Source organism: Daucus carota, chromosome 1 (assembly GCF_001625215.2).
Source record: "Daucus carota subsp. sativus chromosome 1, DH1 v3.0, whole genome shotgun sequence".
In the NCBI taxonomy this organism is placed as follows: domain Eukaryota; kingdom Viridiplantae; phylum Streptophyta; class Magnoliopsida; order Apiales; family Apiaceae; genus Daucus; species Daucus carota.
Window position 1 is genome coordinate 56,246,977 of NC_030381.2, and position 17,997 is coordinate 56,264,973.

Below are 17,997 nucleotides of genomic sequence, written 5' to 3' on the forward strand. Positions count from 1 at the left end.
ATTTTATTTTTAGTTAACATCCAATTTGTATACTTTTTAAAAAAAAAAAATTATGATAATATTATCATCTCCAAATTTAATTCAGAATATAATAAACTACAAAGATAATATAGTTTTAAAATATTTGATATTCAAAATTATTTAGAGTCTAATGCATATTAAATTTTAATTTTGAATTATTTAGACATTATCTGATATTAATATGTTTGATTTTAATTACGGATCTAAGATTTGCACATCTATTTTCACTAACTTACTAAGATCAAGTATTTTAATGTTAAAATTTTCATACATCTCCACTTCTTTCCTTATTTTCCTTATAAAGAAGTAATATCACTATGTTGAATAGTTTTCGAATGTTATTTATTATTTTTTGTTTGATGCGTATAATCCTTTTATTAGTTTTTTGATTGATACGTATAGTTCTTTTGATATAAACACAAATCATCACAATATCTATAACATGTTAAATTTATTCATTCATGAAATTAGAAAAAAGATACCAGTCATGTTTGATAAAATCCTCGAGTGAATGGAATCTTTTATCATGATAAGTTTTCGGTGAATTATGCATAGAAGTGCACTGGATCTTTATCATTTTAATTTTTTTAAGAAATTATGTCTTTATTTACTTGTGTTTTGGATTTTTATGCGATTTTCGATAAATTTGATTGTCTCACTCTTTTTAAAGACTTAAAATTTCTATTACGTCCTTTAAGTGAAAGGTAAACTTTTAAAATTCTACACGAAGTTTAAAATAATTAATAAATGCACCAATTACTAGTATACTATTTCTTAGATATTTCTTCCTTCCAAATTCCAAGCACATTGAAAAGTTTTTATTTTGACCGCCTTCGATAATCCTTAGAATAGAGTTGCACATATCCTTTTCAACTATACAGAATTGAATTATTAACTATTGTCACCATTAGTCAAAAAAAAAAATCAAAAAAAAACTATTGTCACCATGAATCATGACCAACTTCCTCATTTTCATTTTCAGCCGTTTAAGATAATGATTATACGCTTTCAAATCTAAAAAATCTTGACAGTACTCATGCATGTAATCAAGAGAACTGAACCCGAACATCCAAGCCCAAACCCGAAACCCAAAAACCAGCCCCCCCCCCCCAAAAAAAAAAATAAATAAATAAAACTTGAAACCCTAAATCCTAGACTCAAACTCCCTGAACCCTAGATGCATCACCCCAACTCTGGTGAAATATTCAATGAAAATTTATTAATCATACATACCCCATATATGCAACTGATCGCTCAGGACACCACAAATTTTATAAAAATGGTCAACAATATATAATAATGTAATATTTCTCACTCAAATTGCAATTGAACATAATAAGAAACACTTTCTTATAATTGTTCAATACCGTCTGTCATGCCACCTCACCTCATTTCTCTTCTCGGAAACTAAGTCCATACTCCTTGGCTGTTAAGACATCGACTTTAATAGGTACAACCTGCACTTGATACTCTACGTTTGGAGAACAGACAGTAATTTTCAACAAATAGCTGGATAGAACGTAGACAATTTTTTAAAATCTACAATGTCTGGAATAGATTGCACTGATATTATTTGTGCATCAGAATCTTCCCAGTTAGTGTTGCAGCCCCAGAGTCGAACAGCGAGCCTCCGACACTTTGGAGATGCCTGTCTCAGATATGTTTTATACCAGTCAACAACATCACACTTGCGAATGCTCTCCAGTTCAAGTGCTTCCTTCTCAGACAAGTCAAACATATACCTGACATTTTAATGGTACCTCATAAGCAAAATGAACTATCAAAGAGATTGCTAATTAACATTAATTTCACTCAGATTGCCCCAAAAGAAATCCCCTGATAATGATCATTCGTATTAAATTTTGTAAGAATCTTACAACTAGAGCAACCTCAAGGTAAAATGACCCAAGCACATATTCCTTGACATCACTAAAAAGAATAATGCATATGTTCATGACACCAGGATCAATGAATCGTAGGTTTGTGCTCTATATCTATTTGAACAGCAAAATTGTCTACATCTGATTAATATTGATTACAGACGACAACAAGTTGTACCTTTGATCAACAATCTGACCCCAAAAACGATTTGTTTCGTAGGCAAGAGAAGGATCCTTCTCAAGAAGCTTAGCCATTAAGCCACTTTTGTAATTCATAAATGATTCGTCATCAAGTCCATTCTGCAATTTATACAAAGGTTCCACATCACTATAATTTACTTTTTTATTTTGCAACTGATAGTTATAAACTGCAATTCTCGCTGCACAGAACAGTGGATACTGAAGCAAGAAGAAATTAGCCAAGTACAAAGGATACAGGGGAAACTGAAGAAACTTGGATGCTTACCAACAAATTCTCAAGGCTATTAATGAATTCATCAATTCTCCCTTGCAAGTGGATGGGGTTGTACTCAGAAGATTGAACACGAAAACAGAAACCCAATATGCGATAAGTCACTCGTGGACTACAATCAACAACATAACCAAGCTGTTCTTTTGTCCTACATCGACAAGCAAAATGCGTTGTCAAATTAAATGAAGTTTTTCTGTCCTTCTAAAATGAAAAACTCCTCTAACACAAAGATTATCTGTAATGAGGGATTATTTTATCCACACCTGAGCTGGTTAAAAAGTGGCTCTTCCACAATTTCATCAAAGAGAGATATAAGTGCTTTCAATCTGGGTAGGTCTGTCTCTGATTCTGGTTCAATTTGAAAATATAGCTGCAAGAAAGCCAAATGAACATACAATCATGAACAGAGCTGAAAGAGTCATGCCTGACATTATCCTTTCAGGGGTCAATATTCAATTACCTCAACCACAGAGTTCGGTTCAAGCTTATTTTTCACTTTGTCATCCCTAACCAGATTCGAACCAGAAGATAGACACATCACACTCTCTTTATGTCTCATCTCAAATGGAAGAGTTTTTACAGGAAAGTAACTTTTAAATATGTTTGATATGTTCAGTGCCTCTTCTTCAAGCAAATTTCCATGACACAGTCCTTCAATATACAACTGCATATAACAGATAAAAATGACATGGGAGTATGTATTGTTATATATTCATTTAAGAGTAGATATCAAGGTATTAAGATACCAATGTCAATGTAATATTGAATACTAATCTACTTTCCAGGTAAAGAAAAACTGTTATCTTACTACAAGACTACAACACTACAACACACAGATTTTTAATATCAACATATCAATTTTCTTTGACATTTTTTTAAATATAACTGACTACCACTATAATATTCCCGATGTTAATTCCTTTAAGCAACATACTGCATAAATTTCACACTTATTATTATAGAATGACTGTCCGTCAAGCTACCTTTCTCTCCGGCCAAGCCTTACCTTAGCCTTAGGGGATTACCTGGCAATCAGTTTAGGCAATGGGAGAGAGTGCTTCACATCTTGCTCAAGCCATCAATTAATTGAGGGTCTAATAACACTTGTCCGCTTAGAGATGCACAAAAGAGCCTGGTGGGCCATATTTTATTATAATATTAAAAAGCCCACTAATAATACTGATTACATATGCGTGACTACAATCTTTACAATTTAAATAGTCTGATTAGAGATGCATAAAAAGCCCATAATTAAAGGATTTTGGGCTTTGTATATTTTGTACATCTCTAGCCTTGACTACTGAATACGGTTATTATTGTAACCTAGAATATGAATAAATTACGCACTTTATATAACTGTCTGTCATGTAAAAGATTATTTTGACCTATTCTACTTGTACTGTTATATTAATTTAGTTATTACTTAGTAAACAGGGCTGATCATGTAGTCAAGGATGAATTTAACACTTGCGCACCTGGGAAAGGAGCTCAGGAATAAAAGCTCTCACATCAGAAACAGAAATATGATCCAGTAATTTCAGCTTCTCATCTACATCCCAGAAACTCTGACAAAGGACTTGAAGCCTCAGATATGATGAATGATTAAGTGGTTTCATGTTGGTGTTCCTCAAAGTCCTTTCCAAATTCTCTTTAATAACCTGAAAATTCCAGTCAACATCGAGGATATAACATGCACTAACTTGAGATCAGGTGTAATTCCTAATATACTCTATCGTGTCTGACATGAAAGATAACTTTCATTTGCAGAAACAATTCTTTCCACTATATTAGACATACCATAATTTATCCAAGCATTGCAGCATGAGAAACTGAACTTAAAGATTTTCTAACTGAGACTCTGAGAGAGTGCTTCTATATATCAAGTAGAATATCAGATCACCAGAAGATACGCAAACCATATGACAAGGTCAAGAACATTGTAAATTATAGTGGGAGCATGATTCACAGGTAGCACATTACATACAATTTTGCAATCAGTCAATACTGCCATTTTTAGTTTGAATGAATGTAGACAATTAAAGTATCATATTAAATGTGAAAACTGAATGGTATCGTATGGACACAAGATGAAGCCAAGCATGCTGTGTAAAGTTCTGTGCATACCTTGAAACGATCATCTCTTGGCACAAAAGATTTAGTAATCGACAAAACTCTAGACAGAATAACTGGAAGCTTATCATTAAAGCCATACACCTTGAACTCCAACTTGTCGCTATGAAGAGATACAGAAGTTTCTAACTTTGCCACACTAGCCTGCATGCATAAAGTTTTTATTAGTATTGAAAAATCAAATAAAAGTAGAAGAAATTTGGATAAAACATATTGCAATGTTAACCCCAAATCAGAGAAAACACCTAACTGAAGACGATGCATCTGATTACTAACCCCTAACATGCAATGATGCGAGACAAGAATATCAAACATGTATTTATTGAATAAAAATATAAAATAAATAGGCTTGGTTATTACATTACTCTACTATTATAACCTAAATAAAACATTTCTAGCAATTTGCATATCTTATACAGATAAAATTCCCAATAAATTACATTAACCATATTCTTTAAAGGTATGATAAATTGTAAACAAATTAAACTATTAATTTTATGCGCAGCATCATGCACAATCATCAAGATCTCAAAGCCACATGAATTAAAAACAAATTAAACTTTTGCATAAATTAGAGTGGTCATGCATGCATGTCCAAGATGAATATATATTTGATGTTCAAATGACTTGCCTGATAAATAATCTCATTTAGCTCATCCCTGAGAAGGTGAATGAACAATTCACTCAACAGATAATTCTTCAAATGATTACACGCTCCCTTTAATGTGATGCGAAAATATGCATTTGCACGAGGAAGTTTAAAAGTCTTATCAAGCTTGTACCAGAACTTCAGTAATTCTTCGTCAAGTATACATACTGGGAATGGATTGCAAGTAGTATCATCAGAGGTCTTACAAGCACGAATAGAAAAATCAGTAGGAATGAACTCATTTCTTGCAGGCAGATGTAAAGAAATATCAATTGCTGGAGGATCCCTCCACATTTCCATTAGCCTCGGAGAAATATCTTCCTCCACATATTGTGATCCAAACCATGGCTCACAACTAAATTCTGAAACGATAAAAAAGACGTGTAACGGTTAATTAGGCCATGATTCCAGATTCTTAAGGGAAGTTGTAAGCAACACTGAACTCAAAACAAATGGTGATAATATGAAAACCCTAACATTCGCAGATTACTTGTCAGTTAGAAAAAGTAGAAAAAGTAACGATGGCAATAGCATGTACAAGATATGCTATAGAAACTTAAATAGAGGGTTGGATGGTGGACCACACAATTTGTCGTTGCTTTTATCTTAATTTCTTTAGAAGAATAATAAAAAATGATAGAATACTACGGAAGTAATATAGATAGACAAACTTTAAAACAGAACCCACTAAAGTCAACCTTCGTACACCAGAATATATGCCACCTTAGACACATTAACCAATCATACAAAACACAGATAATAAACTGTGCACTCTTATTTTTAAACGAGAGAGGAAGGAGAATACTTTGTGAGCTCTGAAGCTTCTTTGATATTACATCAGTTCTCATGTTGTCTGGTGTGAAGAACCCCAAAACATATTTGATCATATCAACATCCCAAATCTTGTAAGAATAATCTCCACAGATAACGTCCTCTGGTGGATAAATAAGCAGATTCTCTGTGAGGAACAAAGTAATGATAAATTAGGTTATCAACAATTAGACAAAATAAATAAGGTACCAAAATGTGTTTGGCAGCGTATTTGCTACATGATAAAAAAAGATGTCTCTATGCAACGATAAAATTCCAAGCAGGTGTCAGGAATTGTTGCCTGACAGTACAAAATTATAACAATAACAAGTGTTTTCGGTGTTTTAGTTTATCTTAAGGGAAGATAACAGCTAGAAATACAGAGATTAACAGAGTTTAGAGATAAGAACAGCAGAGAGAATAGCTTGAGAGAAGAAAAGCACAGAATTCAGCCATAGAGAGAAAAACGAGATAAATACCTAGAGAGAGAAAGTGTTGGTGGAAAAGGAATTTCATTTTCTGATAATTGCTCAAACATAATGAGAAGTACAAACTCAGCATCTATATATACTACTACTAGTCCTGTAACGAACTTTCTTTGTGAAAAGACCATAGTAACCCTACCATAGTATTGCACTATCAATACTTAATATGATACTAACAGCAATTCTTAAAAGTAGGTTACATCAGTAGTCAGTACTAATGGGTAAAAAAATGTTGTAAGCAGGTTACATGTACTGTGTTAGTTAAAAACAATATTCTAGGCTGCTGAATGAGAATACTCCACTTATTATAGTATGAAAGCGGACCAGTTTCTGTAATTATAGCCTTAGCACTGACAGCAAAATTAACGTGATCCAGTTTCTTCAGGACATCTTGTGACATATGGTATGAAAGCCGACCAGTTTCTGTAATTATAGCTTTAGCACTGACACAAAATCAATGAGATGTAGTTTCTTCAGAACATTTTGTGACACATGTTCTGATGTTCCCCTTTTCATTAACACCATCTTAACTTTCTTTATCTCGGCAAGGGTTTAATAATCTTACTTAACTGAAAATCCCGGCCGGCTGCTTGAAAAATGCAGCACTGTCTAGATACTTTTATAAAAAAAACAAGATGCAAGTCATCAAAAACAAGTTGAATCACTCTCTTCTCAAGCTAGCAGCACCTATTATTAGTGCAGCTAAATCTGTCTCACATCGCCAGTTTTTTCTTTTCCGAATATTTGGTTTTCTGATATTTTATGGGGCTAAATAGAGATCAAAGAAAGCTCTAGAACACAACATTTCAGAAAAAATTCCCAATATATCAGATAAAGTATTATGTAGGAAGTATGTGAGTGAGAGAAAATGTAAAACACCATCTTCTGTATCACTTCCATAAACGTAACATCTATTTTTCTAAATTTGTCTTTTGCCATCATTAAAATTTATATATTTACATTTATTCAAATAAGTACATATGATGAAGTACTGATGTATTGAAAGCGTAAGACCACACCTTGCAAAGAGGCAAGTTTGATCTCAGCTATCTGCTGTTGTCAGCAAGAGTCACGAGAGCAAGGCTGAGGTTCTACATTACAGACTATAGAGACATTCAGGTACCAATATCATTACATGTCTAATATTTGCAATGCGTGGGGTGAACCTGACCTTAATATTTTTGGGCTAGCTTCCAACTTATATTCATTGGCAGCATGGGATGCTGATGTGCCCATACGAATTCCACGAACTATGGCACAAATGTTCCATTTCTTAAGGTTACAAGTCAGCACTATGGTATTAGATAGTCAACTACACAATAGATGAAGAATCTAATTCCTTTTTCATAAACTATCACCTCTCATCTGTAATTAACTAATAAAGTGAAACAATCATCATGTTATCACCACCTTCAAATTCAATACCTAAGGAGCACTTAGCCAGGAAAGAACAAGTCTCACGTTACCCAAAAAATATCAAGGCATGAAGAAAAAAAATATATTATAGTCTTTACTGACTACTATTCACTCAACTTTTAGAAAGTGAAATTATTTCTAGACAAGTGAAATCAATTTTGAAAGAAGAAATAACCTGCGAGTTCAGAAGCATAGTCATCTTGAGGTTGCTCCTCAGCAAATCTAAATTCCATATTTCCGATATCTTGAAGTTCCTTAAAAATCCATTTTTGGGGAGAAACTTGGCGCAAGAGTTTAATGTATTGATAAACAAAACCAATGATCTCATAGATCTATCCCATTGACAGCACCAGTTAAAGGAAACATATATCAGAACACTATTAAGCAAGAGATATTTAATGATGACATGTAAAACAATTGCAAAACATAGATGCACTACCTAAGCTATGGTGTAGTGGGTCACCTATGACTACTGTTAAAGACATCAGGAAATATATATCCAGGTATTTTCTAGTTTCTTTTGGCTTTACAGTTTGATAAGCAGAACTTTAGGTTTTGGTCCTCTATAAGTAGTTCATTACTTCATTATATTTAAAGTTATCAAAAGAGATATATACCTGTGTCTTAGTCCTTTATAGTTTGTTGTTTTGCTAATTCTTTTTTAGTCCTATTATTTACTGAGAAGAAATTGAGGTTTAGCTCCTTTTTAAATAGTTCACTTGTCCCAACAAGATGAAACTTAAATATATTACCAAGAGATCTCGTATACAGTCCAGTATTTGATATTCAATTTGGCGATACATAGATAAGTATATGACTCCTTTCAATACTCTCTCAACTTCAGAAGTTCTTCTACAATAAAATAATTAGCTACCATGTAAGTGTCCACGAAGAAGCATCGGCGCGCATCAGTTCCAGACAGAAGTTTATGTAAAAACAACTATTTCTGGTTGCATAATAATAAGATACAATAAAAAAAAAAAAACTACCTTTTCCAGGCCAGAGTCAGTGAGATGTATAGACATGCCAAATATGTACGCTATTGAAGACTTGTGCGTTCCTTCATCTCCAACCCCAGCAGATATAGATGTTGCCCATCCTTTAGCCTTCAGAAGATAATGCAAGCTTCCTTTGCCCTCTAAAGAAAAAAGGGGTTGATTATTGAAGATCAGGTATATGTCTATCTAGTAATGTGGCTTAAGCATTAGCACAAGAAAAAGATAGAAGACTGAAGAAGGGTAAATAATAAATACGTGTGTATCTTGTAGATAGGAAATCAGTGATTAAACACAAAGAGAAGGCAAAACAGTGTGTATATATCTATATATACAATTTGTCAACTTCTCTAATTCATATTAGTGGAGGCACAGCCTCTTGTATAGGAATAGAAAATTTGTTCAGTTGCTACCTAAGCTTGCTACAGTGCCATGATGTAATAGTGATCCCATGTGCTTATGCTATGCATTTGCTCCATCTTAACAAGCCTCTTCACTCAAAAAACACTTCCCTGTGGATCACAAGGACCCAATGAGCATACCCTTAGTGTCCAAAAGGGAAACAATCTTAGAACTCACCCAACTTGGAACAAAGTAGTCCACCTTTCCAGAAAGGAGGTGTGAAAGACGGAAACTACTGAAAACTGTCCCATGCGATTTGCACTGAAAAGCGCGTGGGTGACATGTGATTCTTGGCTTAATTGGATTTTGTTCAAGGCGCTACACGTTAAAAAAGTTGAACTCAACTTTCCCTCCGAATACTTTGACTTTCACATGGAAAAATCCAATAAAGATCAACATACACAAAACCACACCGATACCATGATAATATATATATGGGTTTGTCTAGTGTGTGCCCATGGGCACATGCTAAGCACGGAAACTCATAAATTTGGTGTGTTTTTATTGGTGTGGTAATGTGGTTGGTGTGAATGCAGGGGGCCATCATTATTAAAGGAGTGTAAGCCAATCAAAACATAGAAAAACTATCAAATTTTGTGCTTATTGTGTGCCCATGGGCACACACTAGAAAAACCGTATATATATATATATATATATATATATATATATATATATATATATATATATATATATATATATATATATATATATATATATATATATATATATATATATATATATATAAGGTCATGCTCAAATGAGAACCACTCTTATTGTGAGATATGAGATCTAATCTCAGCCACACAATTTTATACCTTATATCAATCTCTCACCATACATTAATTTTTAAATATTTTATCACCATCTTTATTCTAATTCCACCACCTGCCACCTCCAACCACCGCCGACCACCATTTCCGGCCACACCACCTCCGCCGACCACCAGAAAAATAAAAATCACCGCTGAAAAATGAAAATCACTATCAGAAAACGAAAATCACCACATCACCACCATCTACAAACCACCACCACCATCTATAGACCCCCAAAATTTGAAAAATCACCAACTACAAAGCAAAATCAGCACCAGAAAACAAAAATCACCACCGTAAAAACATAAATCACCACATCATTTCCGCACCCTCCATTCACTCTGTCCGACGCCGACTTCACCCTCTGTCGTCGCCGCTCAGCAGCTCAGCAGTTCCACCTCCTTCAATCGCCCCTTATCTCTCCATTCTCTTTCATCTCGCATCGCCTCCACAGCCCCAGTTTCATCCCTCACCATAACTCCAACTCAACCACCGCCTCCCACCCGCGAGCCATCTCTCCACTTGTACTCCTCCCCACATCGGCACGTCCACTCCTCCACCACCCCTTCTATCCACCCCATTGATTCTACAATATATACATACAAACTGTGTGTATGTATAGGTGTAAAGAGAAGAGAGTAATGGATGCTGTAGAATAGGTGTAAAGAGAAGAGAGTAATGGAGGCTGTAGAGAGGTGAAGAAATTATGTATTTATAATTGGGGTTGATTAGATATGACTACAGGAGGTGGGTTGAATAAATGGCGGATGGAGATATATGCCTTATGTAACAAGCGCTGTAAATCCTTTTCCAAATCATGCGGCTGTGAGTTGAAGATAAATATAAAATGGAGGACTGAGATTAGATCTCATATCTCATATTATGTGGGGTTCTCATTTAAGCACCACCTTTTATATATATATATATATATATGTATATATATGTATATATATATATATATATATATATATAGGGAGGTGCTCAAATACAAACCAATTTTAAAGTACAAACTACAAACCATATATAAAAATAACATAACTCTGATACACAGTAGTTTATTCATTCTTTCTTTACTCAGGTCTGCTTTCTCTCTCTTCTCGTCTCTCTCACCTCTGTTTTTTTCTCAACTTGCCACGCTATAAACTAATATAATTTGCTACAATTGGATTTTGTTCCCATCGAGATAGATACACACATATTGATATAATTTAGTGATGAAGCTATGGTGCTTTTGATGTTTGATGATGCTATGTTTTGGCAGTGGTGATGTTGGTGATGAGGTGTCAACGGTGGTGGTGCCATGATAATGGCAGAGGCAAAAGCTGTGCAATTCCATTTAGTCCCGTCGACGAAGAAAGTTGCTGCAGAATTCGGGATTTTCTACTATATACTTTAGTGATTTTCGCTTTGCAAATTAGTGATTTGTGCCGTATAAATTAGTGATTATCATTTTAAAAATTTGTGAAACATCGAGTACAGAACAGAACCGGGTGACAGTTACAACATGATGGGGCTGTGATTTCAGGCGACGGAGGTGAGGCTGGAGGTGATGATGGTGAAGGTGGAGACAAAGGTGGAGCTAGGTGGGGGTGGATTTGGTGGTGATAAAAATAATGAAGGTGGACATGGAGGTGGTGGTTATGGAGGGGGCGGGGCGGGCATGGAGCTGGATGTGGTGATGACGGAGGTGACTGCGAATTCGGAGCTGAAGGAAGTGGAGATGGGGTTGGTGAAGATGGAAGTGGAGATGAAGTTGTTAGAGACTAAAAACTGCTAATCACTAAATATTATTGTCATAATCACTAGTTTGTATGTTTGTACAATAAGAAGTTTGTACAAGAGTAGGATATATATATATATATATATATATATATATATATATATATATATATTGTGTGTGTTTGCATATAGGAAATCAATGATTAACACAAAAAAAAGCAAAAAAGTAAATATTTGTGTTAAACAGATTCTGTCTGCACTATTTATAATATAACAAGGGAGGCACTTCAAATATAACAAGAGGAGCATATACAGGAATACAACACTTGCTCCCTAAGCACGTAGAAGTTTAAGGTACCCTCCATTACTCCAGCAACATGGAAAAAGGTGCGGAATTCTTACGAACTTGCTGAAAATTCAACTTTCGTTGCGGTTGTTAGAAAAATTGCAAGTTAGCTTGATATTTTTGAACAGGTATTGTCGATTCAAGCCATTCATATAAAAATGATACATCTTAATTAGAAGAGGGAAGAAAATAGTGTGCAAATCAAGCAGGTAAGATTTACAGCCACAAGTTATAAGATGACACACTTCAGTTTATCTTTTGATATGCACCGAACAATGATATATGTGAACCTTGTGAACCGATTACTTTAGAAAGTGATGTAAAACTACGTCCCAAAGTAACTTATAATTATAAAAAAACAATCTTGGAAGTTCAATTGTCTCATAAACATATACGTTAGGATATTTTACAACTCATTAAATAAAAAGAAAAGCTTAAAATTTGTTTCTAGCAATTTGAAAAATAAAAAACTATTGTTTAAATTAAATTTATTTTATTAAAATTCTGTTTTGTGTGTCTGTGTATTATCCTTCAGTTTTTTTTGTAAAGCAAACTTAAAGTTGAAATAATATATCCGTATAACTCTTTGTAATAATATAACTTTTACTAGTATATTATGTCGTGTCCCCAACTGCCGTACCCTTGCTCAAATTTTGGACAATGCCCAGTGTCCTTAATTTTTAAGATTTTTAGAGTCCAAGTAATATAAACATTACCAGATGTCAAAGTGACCTGATATGCTTACGTCAAGCATGCCCCCTCTCCATCTCAAAAGCAATACAAATCATGCAATACATTTGTTAAACTACGGTCTATGGATTAAAACCCACTCCATTATTTGCTCCCACATAACAAATATATTTTCTTTAACTTTAGAAGGAACTCATAGACATAATCAATTTTAAAAGAGGAGTATACTAAACATTAACATGATCTTTTCTACAAGAAATACTAAATTAACTAAAAATGACGACACTGATAGGTAACGACTAACTACTATAGAATGTGGCAGACAAGTTCACATCAAACACCTGGATGATATTTCATGAGTAAAGATATAAAGACAGATGGAATGACCAAGAGGGATGGAATACATATGCCAATAAAAAAATAGGCAAAATAATATAAATCGAATACCAATTTCTTAAGTATGCCCCAGCCTTGTTAATTCACTTTATCAAATTATCTAAGCACACATATCCCTCGAAGCATTTTAGAGATGGTCAGGAAAAGATCAATTTCAGTTGGCAAAGTTAATCAAACAATAACCCTATTAAGTGCCAAAACCATCAATAGATTGGCGTCAAGTTAATTAAAGCTACCATGTACCCCCTAAAAAAAAGTATAAATGTATTAATACTCCATGTTAATGTAGGCAAGCATAAAATTACCATGCCCAAGAAGATGAGCCAGGTAATCTTCTGATTTCTTCATGTAGTCTTTGCGGAGACTGGGCAATGTCCATGATACATCAAGCATATGAATATCTTTAACAGCTTCTATCCGATAGAGTTTACCAGGTGTCCAAATTGGAATTCCTAATCTGGAGTCATGTTTCGGTGCAACTCCACTCTTCACTTTGCCAAAAAGTTCGAGGACCCAACTTTCCAGTACATCCAGCGCTTCTGCAGAATTTTAAAATATTTTAAAACAAAACAAATTAAAATCAAAATGACTATATCAAAATTTTATCCAATTTTGGACTCTAATACTCCAATATTTTGTGGACTCCAAAGAACAACTAATATTATTAAGTTTCAAGTTTAAACACTTGTACCCTAAAATTTGATTGTAATAAACTTAAATATGAGAAAAAAATGAATCCCGATAGTCCTCCGATACTCATTCCGAGTACTCTCCAATTTTCAAGTACTCATTGTTCTCGAACACAACCGAGTCAAACCGATTTTTATCTTTTACGACCTTGCTTAAAGTACAAACTATTTTAAAACAATTGTTCACCTTCCATTCAAAAACGACCTTGGTTAAAGTACAAACTATTTTAAAACAATTGTTCACCTTCCATTCAAAACACAATCCGCTGGACAAAACAACTAATACAATATCCTAGTCAAAACAGTTAATTCAATTTGCTAATAACTAACTCCTAATCGCTAAGCAGGGGCCTTAGAATTTCCGAAGGAACTACCTTTATTTACAATACTCCATTGTAAACTATTTGAACAAGTATATATTATAAACATGTAGTTGGCAGAAAAAGTGACACGTCAATTTCACTCACCATAGCCGGTCAGCCTAAATAATGAACACAAAAATATGGAGGAAATAAGGCTGCAACAGCCAAATTGAAAACACAACAAACAAACGAGACATCACAAGACAAACTCACCTCCTCCTATGATAACTAGCTTCATTAATTCACCCTGATAATAATCGCCGTATAATTTCAAAATCTGTTCACGCAAATTGATTCCCTTCTCCATAGCATCCCCCAAACTCTTTTTATTACCTTCCGCCAAAAAGAATTAGTATAGTCAATTACTGCATCATAATATCTTATAATATAAAACCTAGACGAGACAACACGCCAAAAGTGTCACCTACCCCAAAAAAATTGATTTAAAGGGTGACCAGATGTTGCTGTATGACACTGAAGTTGTTGTAGGCGACAAGAATCATTTTGCAGTACCTGGTTATATTCTGCACCAGTTTGTTGCATGTAATACACAAATATTAGTGAAGAAACAATATAAGAAAAAAAGAAGCAATTTTAAAGATAAAAATGATATTTCTGTTAAAATATGAAGATAAAATTGAAACCTGAATCAACAGCTAGTAGTTCCCTTTCCATGGCTTCAGCTTTAACTAAAGGTGATATAAAGAACTGAGAAAACCTGTTAAAAATGAATAATTACATAAATCTCTAAAAACTCTTTTTTTGGAGTATGAAAAAAGCGATGATATTGGAAACAAAGAGCAAGAACAAAAATCTGTTGATATGTAATTTCAAACTATTACATATAGATAAATATTGTAGAAATATCATAATCATATTTACTTACGACACACACACGGGCACTTAATATGATAATATAATATTAATTACAATTATCTCTGCAAGTTATTAGTAGGCCGATTTAAGTTTTTGTTTAGGCTTAAGAATACAAATATCGGATATGTTCCAAAGTGACACTTAATGGCTCTAATCTATCCATACACTTCAAGCTTTCAATCTCTACTAGCTATGTTACTCTGACTCTTTTGTACCAGTGTCCAACACTTGGACACGACACTTATCCGTATTGGATCCTTTGGTTGAAATGTGGACACTTTGACCAACTTCAAGACCGCATATTAATTGAATACACAATGCAAACAAAAAAAAAAATCATAAAGAAAGAAGCAAAAATTAAAAAAAAAAAACAAGCATAGAAAATCACTAATTTGCAAAATCCTTTATAAATGTGTATTTAATCTAATTTTGGTTGATACTTTTGCTAAGGTATCTATTTCCCATGCTTTTTTTAGTAATGTATTATGTCGTGTCCCTATACCTGTGTCCAAAAATAAGACAATTTCTCATTGTCCCCCCCCCCAAAATTTCAGATTTTTCGAATCCACACTGGGGTATGTGTCGTGTCCGACACATCGTAGCCAAGTATGAATAACATAAACTACCAGTACCATACTTCATTACAAATTAGATTACATCACAGTATCACACAATTGATTTGTTAATAGTTATATATTTTACATAATCACAAGTACTTTATTTTGTTGTTATTTGTTAACTCTTTCCGCTTTTCCCTCATTTTATTCAAGTGTTTGATTCTTAATTTCTTGGATTCTGAAATAAACATTGTGGAAGGTGTTAAAAATTAGAAACCTACATTACATAATGTTTATATATCATATTTAATTTATTATAAATTATATTTTTATGACTATACTACGTCCGATCGACTAGTCGACTAGCAGGAGGTTCATCAGCTCGCTTCAAATTACCGATGTAACAACCATGTTTCACAAACATAGTTTATCTTTCATAACAGCGCATTAAACAAAAAAAATGTTTGAAAAATAACCAGTACCTTCTCAAAGCACCCTCTAGAAACTCTGGTTTAACTTCAAAATGGTAACATGTGTGCTCTGCTTCTGTGTAAGCATTTGAAGAGCCTCCATGCTTAGACAAGTAACTATCATACTAGTAAAGAGAATAATCAATAAAACTTCAAATGCTTCTGAATCCGACTAATAAGTTATAGTATTTAATATTGGTGATAATCCTATCACACACCTCGTTTTCATCAGGAAATTCACTACTGCCCATGAACAGCATGTGTTCTACAAAAAGCAGTGAATGGTAGAGCATTTAGAATTATATAAACATGCTGCAGATGTCAATAAAGAAAATAAGTAGACAGACAGGCCTTTAACCTAGAAAGTGGGCAAGGCCCTGGGCCTCCAATGGATCAGAAAAGCTGCCCATACCAACGCACATTGCAGCGGCAGCCTGAAAATGCATATTAAGAGGGGTGTATTGGATTGGGATTTTAAAGCATTTTTTTACATTCATGAAATCCGAGGGTATTCGATTGGGATTGTTTGAAATCCATTAAAATCTTGAGGTATTCCATTGGGATTTTAAATTATGCTACAAAATCTGATGTATTCAATTGAGATTTTAAATTATGCTTTAAAATCCGATGGTATTCAATTGGGATTGTTTAAAATCCATTAAAATCTGATGGTATTCAAATGCTGATGGATTTTTTTTCATTTCATAAAATGATGGATTTTGTGGCATTTTTCAGTGTATTTTAAGTTTTTTGAAATCTCACCAAAATCAATAGGATTTTGAAGCATTGTACCTAAATCCAATCAACTCTGCGACATTTTATCAAGAATCCGCACAAAATCAAAATCTCATACTAAATAGAAATGGAGAAGATAATGCAAGAACATACAGTAAAATTATTTACTCTGTTTGTTACGATTACAATAATTTTATGTGCAAGTATATAGAGGAAGGGGAAATTACCTTCTTACACTGGGATGCGCCTTGCTTCCCCTTGTCATCTTCGCTGTCATTATCGTCATCAACATCGTCGTCCTCTTCACTATCCTCTTCTTCTTCGCCGCTGTCCTCGTCCATTTCTTCATCTTCTGGACTACCACCACCCCCTTTTGTAATTGATTCATTCGAGTAAATATCTGGATCGTGGATTAGGAGACCACATAAGCCGTTGTTAAGTCGAATATATCTGTATAGTCGTCTATCAGTCGGCGATTTTATAACTATATCATCCGAAGAGAAAGCGCAGCCGCCGACTGCCATATGAAAGAGAGATAGGGGAAAGAGACTGACGCGAGGGTATATTCAAAGAAGGTTAGGAAAAGAAACTGAGAAGAAAATATTACAATTGCCGGTGTTAACATCCAAATTTTATCCAATTTTTTCCACTAAAATTAGTTTAACGAAGTAGTAACAAATAATGAACAAATATATTCATGAATTTAATTTTATATTTTCTTTCATGTTTGTTGTTACTTAAATTGATAATTTTAAAGCCATAAATACATATACAAAATAAACAAATAATATTCATATTTGTGTGCTATTAAGCAAATATAATAATGAATATAATCTCGTATTCTCGTTCATAAAAATTAATCTCATATATATATATAGAGTCATGCTCTAGTGAGAACCACTTTTTTAGTGAGATATGAGATCTAATCACAACCATTCATTTTATACCTTACATCAATCTCTCATCACACATTAATTTTAATATTTAAATATTTTATCACCACCTACCACCTCACCCCACCGCTGACCATTATTTCCGGCCACCACTACCTCCGGCGACCACCAGGAAATCACCACCGGCAAACA

The 17,997-nt window shown here is 33.9% G+C and overlaps 1 protein-coding gene across 2 annotated transcripts; it reads right to left on the reverse strand.

Annotated features, from left to right (window-relative positions):
- Positions 1–1,260: 1,260 nt before the first annotated feature.
- LOC108204298 (nardilysin-like) lies at positions 1,261–17,527 on the reverse strand. Of its 2 annotated transcripts, XM_017373661.2 has the most exons (19): positions 17,140–17,527; positions 16,536–16,611; positions 16,396–16,442; positions 16,190–16,302; positions 14,919–14,992; positions 14,703–14,798; positions 14,488–14,607; positions 13,529–13,762; positions 8,853–9,001; positions 8,039–8,195; positions 5,958–6,110; positions 5,135–5,514; positions 4,498–4,647; positions 3,849–4,031; positions 2,834–3,037; positions 2,637–2,743; positions 2,368–2,521; positions 2,080–2,201; positions 1,261–1,763 (listed from the first exon to the last, which is right to left on the reverse strand). In XM_017373661.2, exons 1-19 carry the CDS (start codon positions 17,434–17,436, stop codon positions 1,520–1,522), a joined length of 3,060 nt encoding a protein of 1,019 aa, XP_017229150.1. In that variant the 5' UTR covers positions 17,437–17,527; the 3' UTR covers positions 1,261–1,519. The 2 variants fall into 2 exon arrangements, with proteins under 2 accessions (XP_017229150.1, XP_017229151.1); XM_017373662.2 differs by lacking the exon at positions 17,140–17,527 and having other exon boundaries at positions 16,190–16,294.
- Positions 17,528–17,997: the final 470 nt, after the last annotated feature.